Raw genomic sequence first — 20,105 nt, 5'->3', positions numbered from 1 at the left:
ACATGGTAATAATTGTACTTAAATGTGAGTACGTCTTATATACCGGTATTTACAACGATTTCAACCAAAAAGATCAAGTCATGACCCTGAGTTGATAGGGTGCTCTCTGCTTCCTCACCAGATACACTCTTGGCTCCCCTGATCTGCTGAGGATTGCCAGCCTTCTTCTTCAGACAATGGCAAGTACCAGCCTGAGCGCGGCAGCCCACTGCCTTAGTATTTGACTATCTGGCTCACTGGTCTCACAAGGCTTCCGCGCAGAGTAAGGATACTGACTTTATATGCTCTTTTCAAATAACTGAGACCTGGTGTATGGGCGGTGGGGAGAGGGGAGATCTGCAAATGTGCTTTCCTCTCAACACCTTTAGTGCTATGTCCTTGATCAAACACCCTTGAAGAGACAGGTAAGGGGGCAACCCCATCAGAGGATCCTGATACAAAGAGACTTACTGGTCCAGTTATTGCTACATTCTGCAACCGAGGGTCTTCCCATTGCGTTCTTTTTATATCTGAAGAAAGAGAGAAAAAAAGATGTTCTCCATCCTCATGTACAAAATTCAATACTGCAAAAGATAATGTAATGAAAATAATCACATTGCACATACTGTGATTTATGTAGAATATTCTTCCATCGGTGTGAGTTCTTTCTTCCCATCCTGGCTATAATGAAGAATATATTTCAATTATGTTAGGAAAGGGTTTTCGATGTATGGGCAGAGAAATAGATTTGGTTATATGGTTGATTTAATTTGCATATTCCATTCTTAGTAGAAGACATCAACACTTCAACAATAATATTAATTATAGTTGTTAAAGAACTACTGTATTCCAAAATACAAATGTTTGAGATAGCCAAGTTAGATGGGTAGCAGTTCTAGAAACTTACAGGTAAAGGCCCCAGGTCATTGGAAGAATCAAGTGATGTCTTTCCTCTCACATGAGCTGGAATTTTCAGTCTTGGATCTTCCTTTTTTGGTAGAGTAAATAAAGAAAACAATACACACACACAAACTTTAAAATCATGAAAGTCAATCTGTTACTATGTTTTCTAATATCAATAGATATCACTTTTATTTCTTTTGCTTACTCTATGAAATGATAGGTTCTCATCTAAAATCTATCACTCACAGGTTACAATATTCAGTTCTCAGATCTCAGAGGAGGATCAGTATTAACTCACTACCTCTTTCACAGAAACCATTGGAGTATTTTCCCCACTCTTTATGGATTGTGTCACTACCTAGGGCTCTTCTCTAAATAAAAACTACTGTAAGAGTGGGACATAAAACTGGAGCACATGTTATTTCTAAGGCCCTGAACATGCTTCTAGGTACCTAGCTGCTAAGGTGTTAATTTATTAATATTTTTGAAAGATAGGAAGGTAAGCGCAAAAAGTTTATTAAAGGCAATTCAAATTGTTGAAAGAACGAACAAAATTTAATTTATTTGGATTTATTGATATGTATTATAATTTTAATATTATTTTCTTAAATCATTTATTGTATAATTTTAGTTTTATTTAGGTATATTGGTGTTTTAAACAAATTTATTAATCAAAATCTCTTCATCTGCTGCTGATTTTCAGTAATTTTTCAATTAGTGGTGAACCAACTGCTCAACAACTTTAAGCCTTATCTTAAAATAAAAATACCTATTCTACCTAGTCTCATAAATTTTTTTGGGTACTATGAGATATGGATTCAAAAGTACTTTGGAACTATAAGCCTCATATAAAGGGAAAGGATTATGACTAAATGTCTTCCTCAGTATTCATGGCTAGTGAGCTAAAAACTGCAAACATGGTAATTCCCTGGGGGTCCTGTGGTTAGGACTCCACACTTCCACTGCATGGGGCGTGGGTTCGATCCCTGGTTGGGGAACTAAGATCCCACAAGCCACACAGTGTGACCAAACACACACACAAAGACAAACAAACAAAAAAACAAAAAAACCCCAAAACTGCAAACAGGAAGTAAATGTATCTCCATGACAATCCCCCCAAATATTAAAAATAGGCCTAAACATATTGAATAGAAATAATCCTATTAAGAATTCAACATATCTCTAAATGAGGACTAGGAAATGTAGGGTATATTAATGTATGATTAAAGATTATCAAGAACTACACATGAGAGACTATTATTGTTGTTATAAATTTAAACTGGAGAGCACTGAAGTTACCCAGGTGGTGGTTTTGGTGTTGTGGTCAATGAAGAAAGGCCTCCCGTTTGGTGCATGCCGGACTTCCCAGCCTTTGGGAAGGAATCCTTGCTCCACTTCAGATGGCTGGGTCACCTGCTGTGCTGCGTCACTCGTGGGGGCCTGTGGGTGAGGGCCTGCAGAAGAACCCTGGCTTGACGGCAGCTGACTGGTCTCCACTGTGGCCTAGCACGTTAATTCAATCGTGTTGCAGTGTTTATAGAGAACATACAAATAGCTGTGGTTAAAAAGGTAACTTAACCTGCAAACAGCACAAACAATTATAAATAGGCCTAAAGATTGGAGGCTCATTCTTCCAATACAGTGTTTTGTCAAAGTCTGTTTTTAAAATAATTTATAATTTCTCAGCTAATTCTTGAGCAGTAAGAATGCTGCTTAACCGTCAGACTGTTAACCCTAGTTGCAAGGGAAGCTGCAGTGCCAAGTGGAGAAGATTGTCTTCGCTCACCCACAAGACTCATATAGAGTGGGAATTTCCCATACACACAAAGTGGGTTCAAATGCTGGGAAGACAAAATGAATGACAAACATATACTACAGAAATGCACACCTGAAATGTAATACATTCATGTGATGAAATATAAGGCAGTAGTTAAAAGAAATACACTGGATTTATATATAAAACAACATGATAGGGTTTTAAAACAATGGTGAGCAAAAAAATATTTAGAATTATACAACACATCTTTGCAAAACTTGACACGTGGACATAAATAACATTTTGCATTGTTTAGCTCTCTATTAAGTACATAAAATAGGCAGGAAGAATCCCCAACAAGCTCACGATGGTAGTTCCCTCTGGGTAGTGGGGTCAAGTGCTTGGCTAAAAGGAATTTAGTTTTATCTGTAAGATTTTATTTTAAAAAAGAAAATGTCTAGAAACATATATGGTGATTTGTTAATGGCGGTAAATTCAGGGTGTTAAGAAAATGGGTATTTACTATATTATTCTCTGTACTTTTCAGTTTTGAAAAATTTCTCAATAAGAGACATGGTGATAAGACAAAATATCTTCCTAAATGCTTACAAGGAAATATTACAAAAGGCACTCACTGTTGCCAAGGACAAAGTGTCATCATGACAAAGTTCTTTGATAGATACTGATCGCCAAGATTATCTTTTAGCAAAATAATGACCTTAACCATTCAAATTACACAATTACCCAGTGGACCAGATCATTTACTTTGTCCTCCTATTCCCAATTGGACTTGTTTTACATAATAACAAGTGGTGATTCATGTATATTAGAGATCTGCAGGAAATGGCAGACAATTAGCACCAATATCAGAAAATAATTCGAAGCATCCAGCATATACTACAAAGTGACGTAATAGCTTCCATAGAAATATGATGGTTCAAATTATGTAAGAAAACACATTAATGGATAGATTGCAGGGCACCTGTACAGTGGGCTTTATCCAGGTAGTAGTTCTGCAATTATGATCCACGTAATATGATCTTCCTCTTTCATCTTGTTTTTCTTCCCAACCTGGTGGTAATCCAGATGAAGTAGGCAAGAGCTAAGTGAAGAATAACAGAAGAATTAAATATTAATCAGAAAGAATCCTTTTTAAAAGGACCACATCCCTTTTTCATTGCTAGCTCTCTTTATTTTTATTTTTTTAAAGATTTTTTTTTTTTTTGATGTGGACCATTTTTAGAGTCTTTATTGAATTTGTTACAATATTGCTTCTGTTTCATGTTTTGGTATTTTGGATGCGAGGCATGTGGGATCTTAGCTCCGCAACCAGAGATCGAACCTACACCCCTTGCATTGGAAGGCGAAGCCTTAACCACTGGACCGCCAGGGAAATCCCATTGCTAGCTCTCCTTAAAATGAATCATGTTTTAAATCATATTTTAAAGTGTACAGCATTTCACTTAAAAAAAAAAACTCCAGTAGAACAGATAATAATGATGAGAATGATAACACTAAAAATCACGAGAGTAATAACAACCGCACACTATGTGCTTTAACACAGATCATGCCATTCAACCTCCACACAAATCTTAATGAGATAATTAAGATTACTGGCCCATTTTACTTAAGGATGAAACTGAAGCTTAGAAAATGGAAGCAATTTCCTACCAGATAACATTGCTAGTATGGAGCTGAGATTTGAACCCAGGTAGTCAAACTACAGAAATTATCACCCATATGTGCCAAGTCCAAAGTTACCCCTGCTTTCTTTCTGTGAGGGCTGGGGATGTGCTGATTATTGTAGTTTATTACTAATGAACAAAAGAGGTCTAGTTTTCCAGGTTTACTTAAAATAGTCCAGGTCTGGCCTTCCTTGTGTCTTTTTTTTTTTTTCCATGAGCTTTAATTTTTAAAAAAAATTTTTTGTCTGTGCAGCATGTGGGATCTTAGCTCCCCGACCAGGGATCAAATCTGCGCCCCCTGCGTTGGAAATGCAGAGACTTAACCACTGGACTGCCAGGGAAGTACCCCTTTTGTCTTAGAGATTAGACTCTCTAAGAGAGTCTAAGGTTTGGCCTGGTTCCCTAATGTGTCTTACATATAAAAACTATCACACTAGTCTGTTCACTAGATATACTGTTCCCTAGATGTACGGGGGTAGATGTACATTGCTGACAGTTATGATGAGCTGTGAGTCTACAAAATAATGGAATTCAAATTTGCCCAACTTTACGAATGCCTTACAGCTGGTGAGTAGATAAATGGGATGTAGTAGACGTATCTGCACGATGGAATATCATGAGCTACTGAGACATGTCACACCATGGATAAACCTCAGAAACATCACATGAAGTGAAAAGAGGCCAGATACATAAGACGGCATGCTGTATAATTCCACTTACATGAAATTTCTAGAAAAGGCAAAACTAGCAACAAAAGCAGATGAGTGTTCACCTGGGGCTGAGAGTAGGTATTAGGATTAAGAAAACTTTTTGTGGCGATGGGAGAATCTCAAACTTGACTGTGGTGATATTTGCACAACTGCATAAATTTACTAAAACTCATTTATTTGTGTACTTAAAAATGGGTGGATTTTATGGCATGTAAATTATACCTTAAGAAAGCTGTAAACAAGCAACCAAACAAAACAGACCTTTAATCAATGTATTGAGAAGAAAAAGGCACGGAAATAGCTTTTCCAGTACATAACATGTAAATCATCTCTAGATTCTATGGCTCATCTGGTGTACTTAAAATAGTTTCTTGGATTAGTGCCTGTCAGTCAATCAGAAATTCACCAGTTTCAATGCATAGAGGAGACGATGAAGCGAGGCAGGAGAAATACCAGGGATCTCCTTAAGTGGCTCCAGGCGAGTGGAGGTGGCCAGACACGGGGTAGTAAGCGCGAGAGGAAGGCTGGGGAGGGCAGTCTTGCTGTGGCATCCACCCTCTTGCTGATGGTCACTGGTGACTGGGCCAACTGCACAGGTGGGTACCCCTTCCTTCCTCAGCACAGGGTCCATGTCCCTCTCTTGATGCAGGGCCACCTTTTTAGATAGATGAGCCACTCCTAGGTCGAGGACTTCTGGGCCTGTGCATTCCTTTGCTGGAACTCCCGTGAAAGCAAAAACAATCCCCGCTTTTCAAAATTAATATACAGACTGCCATTCAAAATCACAAATGGTTGGTGGGAAAAAAGTGAGGCGGCCAGTCTAAGTGGGGAACTGGAACAGTCACAGACCCAGAATGGGGAGAGAATTAGGACATGGACACAGGCTATTTGGAAGAAAGAGCCCAGACAGAAGGGAAGGTAGCGGGGTTGGGGGGGAGTCTGTGGGGCGCTAAGAGGGAGGGGAGGCTGAAAGGGCCAGGAGCCTGGGTGCTTACATTTGGTTTAAAAAACAAGCGGGGACCATGTGAGGAAGAGACAAACTCTAAGCAATGACGGTTGAGTCAGAAAGAGGATGGAGGCCATGACGTTGTTAGGTCTAAGCTCCAGCCCAGGTCATGGCTGGAGATGCTACTGAGGAGGCAGCGGACGGCTCCTCAGCGGCTGATTAAGTCCATCCTGGCCGCCAAGCCTGCTGACACCAGGGCACACCTGCCTGAGGGACCGGCCCCTGACGCAGCTTCACGCACGGGGCGGAAACAGCCGCAAGATGCCACGGGCCAGGTACAGAGCAGAGGCCGCTGGAGACCACAGTCTCGATCTGTACGCAACACCTCCAGCCCACACAGCACTTCACCTGCCAAGCCCAGACGCTACCCATCAGCACATGGGGACTTGGCTTTCTCATGATGGGAGAGACAGTTCTCCAGGTTTTGTCTTTAAAGGGACTACCTATCCCATTTCCCCTCCCTCAACCTCATCCCCCAGAGCCCAGATGCTGTGCTGGATCAAACGTTCATGTTCAGTGTTCCAAAAAAAAAAAGGTGCTGCATCTTATATTTTTATTGAGGATTGAGGGGAGAGGCTAAAACTCACCACAGGAAGTGTAGGCTGTTCCTCAAAAGTATAGGCTTGTAAGCTGCCTCTTCTGCTGGAATGATTCTTATAAAAAAAAAAAAAAAAAGAACGATAATAACTTTAGGTCTCTGCTTTGTCTCTGAATGGCAGATAAGGTGGCAGGGTGGGTATGATGGGGCAGAAGAAAGAACACCCACTCCACCCACTCAGCCTCGCTCCACACCACCCCACCCCCGCCGATGCCTTCCAACTTCCAGCTCACACTTGTCCCTCGAGTCCTAGACTGTCTCCTGGACACTTTCTCTTGAAGGTCTAACAGAGAACCCTTTATTGTGTCCAAAACTGGATTCAGCTTTTCCCTGTCCACACCCACTCAAACCTGTTCCTTCGCAGGTATTCCTCATCTCAGTGGGCAGCAGGGGAGGCCAGCAGCTGCCCTAGGCAGACATCGGTCAGCCCCCGATTTCTCCCCCTCCTGTCCCTTACAGCCGGGTCAGTTACCAGATCCTACGCATTCTATTTCTTTACTAGCTCTCAAACACATTTCCCTTACACTTTTTTTTAAACTTCAAGTTTTCATCATTTATCACCTTGACTATTACTGTGGCAACATCCTAACAGATGTGCTTGCTGCAAGTCTTATTTGCTTAAATCTACTCTCCATACCCCGTGCTGCAGCCAGAGAGCGTTCTGCAGCGCAGATTTCATCACATCATTCTCTCACTCCGAGCCCTTCAATGACTTACAGTCACTAGGATAAAATCTACAGCACAGAACACAATGTTAGTGAGCTTCCGGACCTGGCTCTTCCTGCTGGCTGCAGCCCTCCAACCTCACAACCCACCCTCTGGACATTCCAGATTACTTGTTCCCTGGAACTCGCATAATTTTTCTTTCCTTGTGCTTTTATATGCATGCTGTTGTTGCCATCTGAAATATTTTAGTTCTGTTACTTAATGACATTAAAATTTATAATATATGTATAAATTAAGTCAGAGGAGCCTCTGTAGGATTGTTTACAATAACAAAGAACTGTAAACAATCTAAAGTCCATCAAAGGAGACTGGAGAAATAGCTTAAGGGTTACTTGCACAAGGGAATGATGTTTGATTATTTTGTTGTTGTTGGTTTTAAAAAGAGCACATCTATATTTACTGAAATGGTCCAATGTCTATGATACAGTATGTAAAAAAAGTAAGTTACCAGAAAGTGCGTACAAGATGATCTCAGGTTAAAAAAATGATATACAAATATGTCTGTGCATGCATGTTTATGAATATGTAGAAAATGTTTAAAACTATATATGCCAAACCATTAATGGCAATTGAGGGAGCACATGTTAGAGGTAAAATGGAAGATTCAATTTTTACTTTACAGACTTCAGTACTGTTTCAATTTTTAACCATGACCATATAATACTTTAAAAATAATAAATTAATTTTTTTTGAATTAATATGCACATGGTATGAAATTCAAAAGGTACAAAAGATATATGCCCTGTTTACCCTGTTCCTCTCTTCAGAGCTGAGCAATGTTACAAAGTTTAGTTTAGTTTTCAAGAAATATGATACACATATTTATTCTCTGTCATTTAAATAATTTTATAAATGGTAACGTACCAAACACACTGTTTGGTACCTTGGTGTTTTCCACTGAGTAATATCTCTTAGGGATTGTTCCATACAACATATACATTCAAAGACGCTTCATTCTTTTCAATGGCTGCATAGTATTTCATTGTATGGATGCCACCTTTTACTTTTTTTTTTTTTTACCATCTTTATTGGAGTATAATTGCTTTACAATGGTGTGTTAGTTTCTGCTTTATAACAAAATGAATCAGCTATACATATACATATATCCCCATATCTCCTCCCTCTTGTGTCTCCCTCCCACCCTCCCTATCCCACTCCTCTAGGTGGTCACAAAGCACCAAGCTGATCTCCCTGTTTTATAATTTAAAAAAATAATAATAACAGGAAGAAAGGGAATAGGATCTTACGTGATTTATCACCAGCAAATCAACATAGCTTATCCTTTAAGTCTTTGACCTTTCCACTCCTCTGACAAAAAAATAAAATGAAATGAATGGAAGATAGAATAGACGGATGGAAGAAAGGAGGGGAAGGGAGCAGGCAGGCAGACCTGCTCTTGGATATTCACACAGGCGTTTACATAGAACTGTCTACATTGAAGCTTCTTAAGGGAGGTGCTAGAACAGAAGTCGGCAAACTTTTTCTGTTAAGGTCCAGATAGGAAATATTTTTTTGTGGGCCAAACGGTCTCTGCTACAACTACTCAACCATGTCGATCTAGTGTGAAAGCAGCCATAGGCAATACTTAAACAGATAGGTGGGCTGTATTCTGAAGATACTTTAACCAGCATATAACCTGCATGCAGTCAGCCCTCCATATTTACTAACTGAATGAAAAGCAAGGAATTCCAACTGGAAATGACCACAGCATCCTCAGATGCCTCTTTGTCTTCCACTGAAAGGTCTCCCTTGATAAGATTAGAGAGCTAGCCACAAGGACCTCATCAGGGCAGTGTATGTTGGAATACTTGCTTCTGGACCCCACAGACAGCAATTTTTCAAGCAGTTGCTGGAGTGAGAAGGTCATCTATCTTCTTGTTTAGTCAAAGTACATCAGCTCTTATTCACATGTGAGTTGGTGACATGTGTGGTATAACTGAGAAGGAGAAAAGTAACCCTAAACACCCAGGACCCACCCTGGCACTCATCAGCATCATCAAGACAAAATCAACACTACTTTGTAATCATGCCTAAACACAGCAAAATGTGAACACTGTCCAAGCCACAAAATACCAATTATCTCCCTATCCTGGCAGATATAAGTGACTGCTGCTTTTTTGCTAAATAGCTTTAGTCTCGCTAAGTCTCAATAAGATTTGAGATACCCAATCACAGAATAATCTCTGTTTCCTGACAGCATCCAATGCAGAGCAAAGTCCTGCTTCCTTAAACCCTCCTCAAATTGACTAACATGAGCCCAAATCCTTTAAGTCTTTCCTAACATACTGCTACTGAGACACTCGTGGTGTGTTTTCCCCTTGCTGAAATGAGTAATAAACCCAACTTGTTCAATTACAGGTGTGTTCCTGGCAGCCTTTGGCTGGAGGGCACTGATTTATGTAATGGACATTTAGACTCCAATGACCATTTGGATTTTCCATGACTCTGCTTCATACTATTATTAGTGGGGATATTTGAAAACGGCCGTGCTGTAAAGTACCAAAGTCCCTAACACATTATTACATGTAACTTAAGACAATTTTTTTCTCATCACAAGAAAAAAAAAAAGCCTGTTAAATGTTGGATAGTAACTAAACTTATTGTGGTTATAATTTTGCAACATATATATAAAATCATTATGGTATACATCTTAAACTAATACAATGTGTTATATCAACTGTATCTCAATAAAACTGGAGGAAAAAAGATAACATTCAGTCTTTAGACACTGAATGGAATAATATATAATACAAAATCCTGAAGCTCCAACAAAATCTAAGACCATCTTACTGAGCTGGATACTGGCTGGCCAGTGGCTGAATTTCCATAAACAGTGAGTCTGGCATTCAATTCTTCTGCAAGATGAGTCTGGACATCCAAGTTATTTGATGGTGGAGATGAGGGGAAGGCCTGATGGCTGTACATGGTGGCTTCATCTTCTCTTATAACTTCCCAGTTCTAAAATGAACAGAATAAGCTTAAGCCACACATACCTTAATCTACCGCTGTAACATATGTCTATCAACAAGAACAAGAAAATGATTTGTACCTCGGAAGACTCTCGGCTGTCAACACTTTCTGTTTCCTCAGATATCTGCCGCCTGGTGGTGAATGCACGCTGGGCTTGCAGTTGAATGTTACCATTCTCAGCATCTGTTAGGTTGTCCCTGTATTAGAAACGTAAAAGCCATCACCCACGTCTGAAGAGAGTTAAAGTGATAGTCAAAAATTCTGTTTTCATTAACAAAAAAAACCTATATTAGATCAGAATTTATTGTTCTGGGCCAAAGGCTGCTTCAAAATGCATAGATTAAGTCCTAGGCACAACGGTACCTGAAAGAGTACCTTATGGAGTTAAAGTTTTTGTGAAAATGTGTAGTGTGCCTAATATTTTCATTCATCACTGTGCCTAGGATAATGTCTCCCATGTATGGGCACTCAAAAAGTATTTGCTGAATGAATGAATACCTGAGAGTTTCATAAATAATTTCATTATATTATTATTTCACCATGTTCTTACGAGAGTAAAATCTAAAGTAGCTCCAGAAAGTTCATAAAACAGAAGCTTTAAGAGTTACATATACATCTTCATGAATCAGACAGTAACATTTTCCAGAACTGATCTTAAGCCAAGAGTAGAGCTTCCCATGTAGGAACGCAGAGGGCAGAAGGAAAGACAGTGTAAGGACACTATAATTAAAAAATTGATAGAGTACAGATTAAATGGTATCTATCTGCTTTTGATCATATACAGTAATGGACCTCTTCTGAAAAAGGACAGTAGTAAAGGCGTGTCTGAATCTAGGAAAGGTACGGTTAATCAGACTGAACCCCACTCCCCAGTCATTTCTTAGTTATACTGTTCTAGCTAGTTGTGTTTAACATAGCCAGACCATAAGATCTAGAATTTTGTATAGATATTTAATAACAAAATTATTGTTAATTTATTTAATGCCAGATAAGCCCAGGATAGTCAGAAGATCAGTTCTTACTGCACTGTTGCTGGAGAAAACATAGTGGTCCTAAGGGAAAGCCTCACACTTTTTTCCTCCTAAATAGTTGATTTTTGCTGGCTGAAAACAACACCAACCACAGTGAAAAAAATGTGATTCTGCTCAAGTCAGGCTTGCCATAATACTGAGGTATACAACAGGAGGATGTTGCAGAAATTTATCGTGCTTTCAGTCTTGCAATCTGTACGCCATTCTACAGAGATCAATGTCTCTGTGACACAAAGAACTTGGATCATTAATTTGCTTTGGAAGGATCTGAGAAGGGAAAATATCTATGAAAGTGCTTGGACTATACCAGATACAAAATACCAAAGCCAAAAATTAGAACATTAAGGGACAAATAAGAAAAATTTTATGTCTGTGTCAAAAAGTAGAAAACTAAAGAAAGACTTCATAAGGTTATAAGGAAGGATAAGTGGAAGGATATTTGATAATAAACATGAATAATGGAAGAATTTATAAATGTGTGTTTACAAACGTACAGTCTGATGATAATAAAAGAAAAATGTCACTGAGGAAACATAAATCAGAATACCTCAAAGGCCATTCTGTCTTTGATTTGGGTACACTGGAAATTATGTATACATTGACCAGATTGGCAAATGGGTGTTTAACAAAAGACCTTATTAATTGAGTCCTTTCAATTTTATAAATAATTTATACTTTAAAATTACTGTACTGTAGAAATTAACATCTCATTATATTTTAGTAACAAACTACAAAAAAATCTCCAAGATTTTCTAAATTAGTCTCAAGAGAAAAACATTTCTTTTGTGGCTATAATTAAAAACAGAAATAACTGACAATTTATTAAAATAAAGAAGCAATTAGAAGGGTGGTATTTGTGACTCAAATACTTTTTAATACTATCAAATCATTTTAAAAAAGAAGCATCCATGACAGCATTTTTAAAGCCCTGGGCCATAAAAATCCTAGCATTCTTGCAGTTTTTGGATCCCCATATTATTACGAATCCATTTGAGCCATTTGAGCCATGACTTCAAAATGAAAACTAGTGGTCCAAAAGTATTCAGATTATAAACATGAAAGTCATCACATACTGAAGGGTTGGTCTTTTCCACTGTGTTCTTCTGGATTCATGGTTTACATAGTAGGTCCTTCCAAGAATATCCTGCCTCTCTTCCCATCCTGGAGGTAGAGGGGAAGGTTCTTGTTGCTGCTGCAAATGGCAAGCAGCATCTGGTTGGTCCAAAACCACCCAGCCAGGCTGAAAAACAGAATGGTAACAATTAAGTGTGTGCTTATTTTTTTAACCTTATAAATTATGCTAGAGGAAGTTTTAAAAGAGATTTAGCACACCCAGTTCCAGAAACTATGCAAAGACAGAATTAGCACATTGTCAACTTTTAAGACCATAATAGGAATATCTTATGATAATGAAGATTTTTTTTTTTTGCAAAATGATAACATTTAAATTTTGCTTGAAAAAAATTTTTTTTGAAAAAATTTAAAACATGTCTAATAGGAGAAAAAGGACACAGAAAACTTTCAAATAAACAAACAGCACTGGAAGGCACTTAGAAATTGAAAAGCATAGTTTAACCTTACTCTATTCTCTAACTTATAAGCAGGGATCATGTCTTATTGGGCATTGTCTCTCCCACAGAGAAAGCACCTTGTTTATGGTGGAAATAAACAACTCTCTGAAACCTGAAAAAAAAAAAATCACTGGATGAAGGTCAAATATGTAGAGGCATGATAGGGAAGGGCAAATGATTTAGAAATAATTGAGTGATGGAAAAGACATGATGATTCTCTGGTCTGACTTTTCTCTTTCTCCTCTGGATCATGGAAAGGCATTTTGGTCAGGTCATAATACAGTCAAAGAAAGAAAGTTTTGTTTTGTTTTATTTATATGCTAGGAAGGCATTGGAAATTTCCTCTGAGACTAGCAAGGGGCAAACATACAAAAACCCTTAGCTAGGGTAGTTATAGAGTAAGGAATTATTTGAAAAGGATAGCAAGGGTTAGTGACATGCTTTTATACAAGAAACCTCATAACAGAAAAGGCAGTCAGTAAAAGGTTCTGCTAAACATCAATATGGTTAGGAAGCATAAATACACTAGTGATGAAAACTTAAAAATTCTCCTAAAGGGACACAAAAGAAGACCTGAATGAATGAAGAGACATAATGTGATCTTGGCTAGGAGGATTTAATCTCACAAAGGTGTCGATTCTCCCCAAGTTAATTTATAAAGTTGCCGAGATTCCAATAGAAATACATTATGGATTTTTTTGAAAATAACAAGACAAGGCAATTTTCAAGTTCAAATAGAAATAAAAACAAGCAAGAATAATCAGCACAGTTCCAAAAAAGAAGAGTGAAGATTAACTTTATCAGATAAAACATACCACAAACCACAATAATGAATAGAATTGGAAAATTCAGAAAGAGAATCAAATTTATAGGAATTTAGTATATGATAAAGACATTTCAAATTTGTGGGAAGATAGGCAAATTACTTAGAAAAAAAGGGAAAAATTATCTGGGTTTCTACCTCATACCTTATAACCAGAATGTTACAGATTGAGCAATATTTAAAATGTTAAAAAGTAAAACCGAAATGTATTAGAGCAAACCTGGGGATATTAAAAAAATATATTCTAAGAGTGGAGGAGCCATTAAGTATGACATCAAACCCGGAAGGCATAAAAGAGATTGAGTGATTTGATTACAACCCCCCAAATTTGTACATGGCAAAAACTACTAAATCGAAGTTAAAAAAAAAAAGGCAAGCTGGGGAACATATTTGGTACCATAATAATAGGTAAAAAAATCATTTCCTTAATATATAGAGAGCCTTTTGTTCTAGACATTGGGGATCTAGCACTGGAGGACTGTTGTGTGCCAGCCAGTTGACGGCTTAGAAGATGGAAGAGAATTCTTCTATGTTGGAAGGTGGGTTCTGAAGAGGAAGGGTCAAGGAGAAGAGCTGGGAAGAAAAGAAATGTTTTCTGGGAGAAAAGGATAGGGGTTTCTGCAGCAAGGTTGGTCTCTTCTGGCTAGCTCCAGTGGGAAGGTTAGAGACTGAGGCAGAAAGGAAGGTGAGGGGTAGGAGAGAGGAAGACAGACAGAATTATTCTGGGAAAAGGAATCTGGATGGGAAGTAAAACAGACTCCTTTTCTTTCTTAGCCTATTTTCTTCTTTATATCTTCTTCTATGAGAACTGATATCTCGTTAATTTCTTTTCTTTCTTTTTATTGCCCAGACTCCATTCTCTCTCCCTTCCCTCTAACCCCTTACTTTTTCTCTCCATCTATGTTTACCTTCCTTCTCTCTCTCCTTTCCTTTCCTTTAAATGATCATGATATAGGATCTATATATCTAAAAATTTGTCTTGTACACATTAAATCACATTTTACTTCTCTGGTCTCAATTTCAAAAGTGTTAGAGTTGAACTTTTATATTTCACTCTCTTGAAAAAAAAGACTAATTAAAAAAATATGGTCACTGATTATTTTTCTGCAGATTAATAAAATTTATTAATAAAAGGGTCCTCACTTCTGCTGTGAAGGATTATAAAAATATTCAGAGCTTGGAAAATGGTACCAAAAATATTTCTTTAAAATCTTCTTAAAGATTTCTCTCTTAAAGGTCTACTTATTGAATTTATGTTACCCAAATAAACTTCTGAAGGGGAAAAAAACTAAGTAAGGGCCTATTTTTAAAAAACCTCTTTCAGTTCCAGGAGGAAGTACAGTTACACATTTGAACATTGTTTAGAAAGAATGAGTTTTCATTTTCTGTACAGAATGCCTCCCTATTAAACATGTATCAGCTAATATTCTTCACAAAATAATTTTCTAAGTATCAATGTATGTTACTTTATTACTAACCTCAAAGCTAATATGCAACTGCCCACACTTTAACAGAGTCAAAGTCCAGAAAGAAAGCATTTAGAGGTACAACAAACATTATATTATACGGTAATTGTGTAAAATACATACAACTAAACCTAAAGTTACAAGGGGTGCAAAAATCAAACATTACACAATTATCTATTATAGCCACACTTTATCGTACTAGGGCATACACTGTCTAAGAGTGAGCCTCTTCTGAAAATTACAATTGTTTTCTTTAAATGGTAGGATTTTATATATTCAGTCACAAACTAAATGTCAAAGACAAGACTTCTCTGGTCATTAGCTACACAGAAGATAAATAAGCACAGATTCATGTGTTTGAATTCCTAGGGCCTTTCATAAATAAACTCCTACATGCTTACATCTACTGAAATTATAAGGTGCATTCTGAGGGAATTCAAACATTGAGACATGAGACCACAAAATGAAGCGAAGCAGCTCTACCCACAGAAACTGAACTGTGAATAAGGTACCTGTGATACGTGTGTGTGGGCAAAACTTGGAGCAGGTTACCAAATAATGAAATGCTGTTAAAATTTTTTTAAGTTACTAAATAAAGAATTTTCTTTCTTTACAGCAGACATCCTTCATTTCAAAGAGAATTCCATTATTCAGGTTTCCCTGTGCACCCAAATGCCAGGTACAGAAAATTCTACTCAATAAATTTATAAATTAAAAAAAAAAAGACTGTTATATGACAAATCAGAGAAAAACTAAAATGAAAAAAAAGGTAATCAAATAAGGGAATTAGACTTAAGAGAGGATACCGAGTTCTTTGATTGCCAGAGTAAGGGCTAACTACAGTCTATGATTTAAAGAAAAAAAGTTCTTTCTTTCTGTTATTATGAATTCCCCAACAAAGTAAAGTCTCATTAGTGCATATAAAAAATTCCCAGAAAGCTTTGTTGCAAAAGCACTACTTGTTCTCGAACTTTCTTTCTCAAGACGTTTGGGTGTGTGATGCACAGCCCAGCACTGGGGAAGGGTCCCTCAGCCTTACAGTTCTTCTGGAGACTTCAGCAGACCTTGATCAAAGAGGCATGACTGTTGAGGAAGCCACACATACAAAACCCTCCAGAGCAGACTGATGCCAGCACACTGGGTGCTTTCAGTCAATGTGCTAGAATAAGGTGCTATCTTTTGATGATAAGGTTCCTTCAGTGGGAACCTCAAGGGGCAAATGTTTTTGTTCCCTTTTCAGATCATGAATTTTTGTGCTGGAAGAAACCTCAGAGGTCAGCTGGTACAACCCTGTCACTCTGTAAAGGAAGAACCTGAGGTCCAGAGAAGGTCAGAGACTCACATGGTCACTCAGCTCACAAGCAGTAGAGCTTGCAACTAAGATTCCAGGCTCCAAATCCCTGTCCAATTCTATTCCAAGTACATACTCTCTGCCTCTTCTTCACGCACCCCAAAGGCAGGTGGTTCTGCCCAAATCCTTGACTGGATTTCCTCTTATCCTGTCATCCGTGAAGATGGTTAAATTCTTCTGGCCCCCCATAAATGTGGCTTTTTATTAGATCACTTATATTCTCTCCCTCTCTCTCTCTTAGTCTCCTCCTTTTCTATGAGCCCTCCCGCCCACTCCCACCCCAAGCATGATAGGAAAAGTAACAGGAATTATATTTCATAAAAGAGTTCCTAATTAGTAGAGCCTCCTCAAATATTCCACATACTTAACTTACAAATACTAAATTGTGTTCTTACTTTAATGGAGGGGGAACATGACATCGTTTTAGAAAACTCTGAAAAACTAGAAACAGTTAATGACTTAATTACAACAAACGCTTTCATTTATAAACATTACAATCTCTATTCCCTAACCCTTAAGAATGCCATCAGTAATGGCCATTCATTCTACAGAAATATCCTTAGCGGAAAGAAATGTTTAACAAATTCTTGGGTAAAATAAACAAATGTCCAGGGAAGTAATTTTTATTTCACACATTAACTTCATTTGAATAGTTATTTTTTCTTCGGAGTATAGTAAAATAAGAAATTAGATATTTTCTTTTTAGTTTAACCAAATATTTATAAAATCTCACCTCTAATTCCTCAGCCTGTTCTGTGTTATCTTCTTCTGAGCCACTGGTTTTAGGTAAGTAAGTCATTTTTAATCTCAGATAACCTTTAACTCTTGATTTGTGACTGTAGAAAAGAAAATAATAATTCACAAAATTTTAATACTAAGAAGAAAAGCACTCATTTAATAAGAGTTTACTGAACATCTACTAGCTACTAGAGGAGATTCAAAGACAAGTTCCAGTGCAGAAGATATTTAGGAAAAGGAATAGATGGTGGAGAAAAAGGAACATCCATAAATAAATAATTGTTATGAGATAAATAAGGAACTATGGAAGTTTAAGTGAAAGATCAGAGAGAATTTGAAAGAGAAGTTGGCATTTGAGTTGGGGCTAGAAGACTGGGGAGGATTTTGATCTGTGGCAGTGAAGGGAAAGGCATATGAGTAGAGAAGAGAGCAAAAACAAGGAAATAGATGGGAACCCTGGGGTGCAGTTAAGGAAATGGCAGTAGCTGAGACTGGCTGAATTACAGGATGCATAAAGGGAGTGGGAATGGTCCAGCTGATGAGGTCCATGTGAAATAAGAGAACTTTTATTAGATTTTATTTTGCATAGAATTTTGGGAATAGGGAAAGTCATCCTCAGAGATGTGCTTTAGGGATAATAATCTAGCCATGTTGTATAAGATGACAGAAAAGTGGAGAGCAAGGATGGATAACTGCCTGAAACCTAGTGTCTTTGACAGCTGTTTGAATCTGTCATACGTTAATTTACCTCATCTGTTTTCATATTGTATCTTGCATCACCTCTTTGAATAATGAGTTGTCTGAGTTAAGGGCTGCTGCCCAGTGTAGTAACATTTAAGGATTTTAAAATCTGTCTTTCTTAAGCTTCTAACTGAAGACCTAACTCTGTCTATTGCCCCCACCAAATCTAGCATCCTGTTTACTTAAGAAATCCTTGCTTGTCCTAGCTTTCTGTATAGGTTTTTTGGGTATTTTTTTTTTTATAGATTTCAGTTATGTAATATGACATAAAAGTCCTAATCTTTTATCCTGTCTTCAAGAGATACTCCCCTACCCCACCCCACCCTCAATGCCTCCCTTAAGCTTTTTAGTTGTTCTTCTCTACACAGTGCTCATGGATTTGGAAAGTGTACCTTCCCTGAGTGGTCAATAAAACCCCTGATGCTTATTTCCCAGGCCACTAACGGGACTCGTGTCTCCATAGTTAAGGGGGTGTGAACACTCTGACTTGTTATAAAAGATGGATATAGAAAACTTACTCAGATAATATTTTATAGGAGAGCTTCTCCACAATGATAGGTTTTATTATGTTTTTCCAACTAGATAATATGCCTGTGGGTTTGGGCTTAGTGATGCTCAAAAAAATCTAAGAATGTAGTTGGATAAAGCTCTTTCTGCACTTGCAGTAATACCCAGTGCAGACAGAAGATGTAAGTGTTCTGAAGATAAATATACCGGAAAGCATCTGACAAATTGAAAAGCAGGTTACTAGAGCAACCAAATAAGAGAAGAAAGAAATATTTAGTTATTCTTGATATACAGATGTCACAATCAGTCCAAAATTAAAGGAAGAAAAGAGACTTATACTGCAAGACTTCTAGAGAAATTAAATATGTGGTTTCTCTTATAGACGGTAAATATGAACACAGTCAGAAAGCACTGTCCCCTTTATTTTAATAATTTATATTACAATGAATACTTAAAAACTTTGATTAAAAATATAAAATATTTTTATCAAAAATTTTACTAAGTTCCCATACTATATTTTTCAATTGCATTTTCTAGTTTTAAAAACAAAACATATAGTGTTGTTTTCACAGATTTCCTTCCTCTGTTTACTCTGCCCTTTCTGACAGTAAAGCCACAAACACATCTTCACTAGATTTTACTTGATTCTGTGGTTCAGAAGATAAAAAGGAGTTTTATTTACAGCTTAAACTTAAAAATTTTGACAAAAATCAAGTAATTCAGTTTAGGAAAACGGAATTATGAACAGGTTACTGGGTTGTAAATTATAGTCTTTATTTTCTCTAAATATTTGAGTTTTCTGAAATATCCTTTTTTAAATGAAAGTATGCTAAATGTAGTTATATATCCCTGAAAATGGTTTTGTGTGTATCAAGTTGGATTTTTTTTTTTTGGCTGTGCTATGCAGCTTGCAGGATCTTACTTCACGGACCAGGGACTGAACCAGGGCCATGGCAGTGAAAGTGCTGAGTCCCAACCACTGGACCACCAGGGAATTACCTGGATGTTTTTTTTACATGAATTGATGTTTGTGATTTTTTAAAGTGCAGTATGACAAAATTACATATATTGTAAGATATAAAATACATATAAACTAATGACAAATTTCATTCTCATAGTATGATAAATATAAGGGAGACAAGTCTTTCCCAAAGGGGTATGATCATTTTTCTGTATTTTCAGAATTTTTGCACTGTGCATATATTACTTTTTAATCAGAAATAGCAATAAAGCTTTTAAAAACTAATATTTATATGTAGCTTATTTACAAAGGTTGAAACTGAATTTCCAAAGAGGATACTGTAAGGTATAAAGAGATTAAAAAAATTTTCATATGTTATTATTTTATATTTACTGACCTTCTTGGGTGAAGAACAAAATCCTTAAATGTATATGGTCTCTCCATTCTTGGATTTTCTGTCTAGAATAAAACAGTGGGTTTTCAAGATACATCTATAACACCAAGAATATATACTTTTCAAGAATATTCATTAACTATGACCTAAGGCATAATTGAAGTTAGAGGTGAGAAAAAAGTAGCTTTA

At 37.2% G+C, this 20,105-nt stretch overlaps 1 protein-coding gene across 6 annotated transcripts in view; it reads right to left on the bottom strand.

Moving 5' to 3' along the window:
* NEDD4 (NEDD4 E3 ubiquitin protein ligase) overlaps positions 1–20,105 on the bottom strand; it is a 142,764-nt gene that overhangs the window by 25,701 nt on the left and 96,958 nt on the right. For 4 of the 6 annotated variants that reach the window (XM_061182090.1, XM_061182091.1, XM_061182086.1 and 1 more), the window contains 11 exons: positions 19,920–19,981; positions 17,309–17,411; positions 12,438–12,604; positions 10,413–10,530; positions 10,154–10,321; positions 6,627–6,692; positions 3,621–3,740; positions 2,182–2,385; positions 887–967; positions 606–660; positions 451–509 (listed from right to left, as the gene is read on the bottom strand). In XM_061182090.1, the coding sequence (XP_061038073.1) occupies positions 451–509; positions 606–660; positions 887–967; positions 2,182–2,385; positions 3,621–3,740; positions 6,627–6,692; positions 10,154–10,321; positions 10,413–10,530; positions 12,438–12,604; positions 17,309–17,411; positions 19,920–19,981 (1,203 nt within the window). The remainder of the gene's footprint in view (positions 1–450; positions 510–605; positions 661–886; positions 968–2,181; positions 2,386–3,620; positions 3,741–6,626; positions 6,693–10,153; positions 10,322–10,412; positions 10,531–12,437; positions 12,605–17,308; positions 17,412–19,919; positions 19,982–20,105) is intronic. The other 2 variants (XM_061182088.1, XM_061182089.1) reach the window with 2 other exon arrangements.

Source organism: Eubalaena glacialis, chromosome 2, assembly GCF_028564815.1.
Source record: "Eubalaena glacialis isolate mEubGla1 chromosome 2, mEubGla1.1.hap2.+ XY, whole genome shotgun sequence".
Taxonomy (NCBI): Eukaryota; Metazoa; Chordata; class Mammalia; order Artiodactyla; family Balaenidae; genus Eubalaena; species Eubalaena glacialis.
This window is presented reverse-complemented; position numbering and strand designations above follow the sequence as displayed.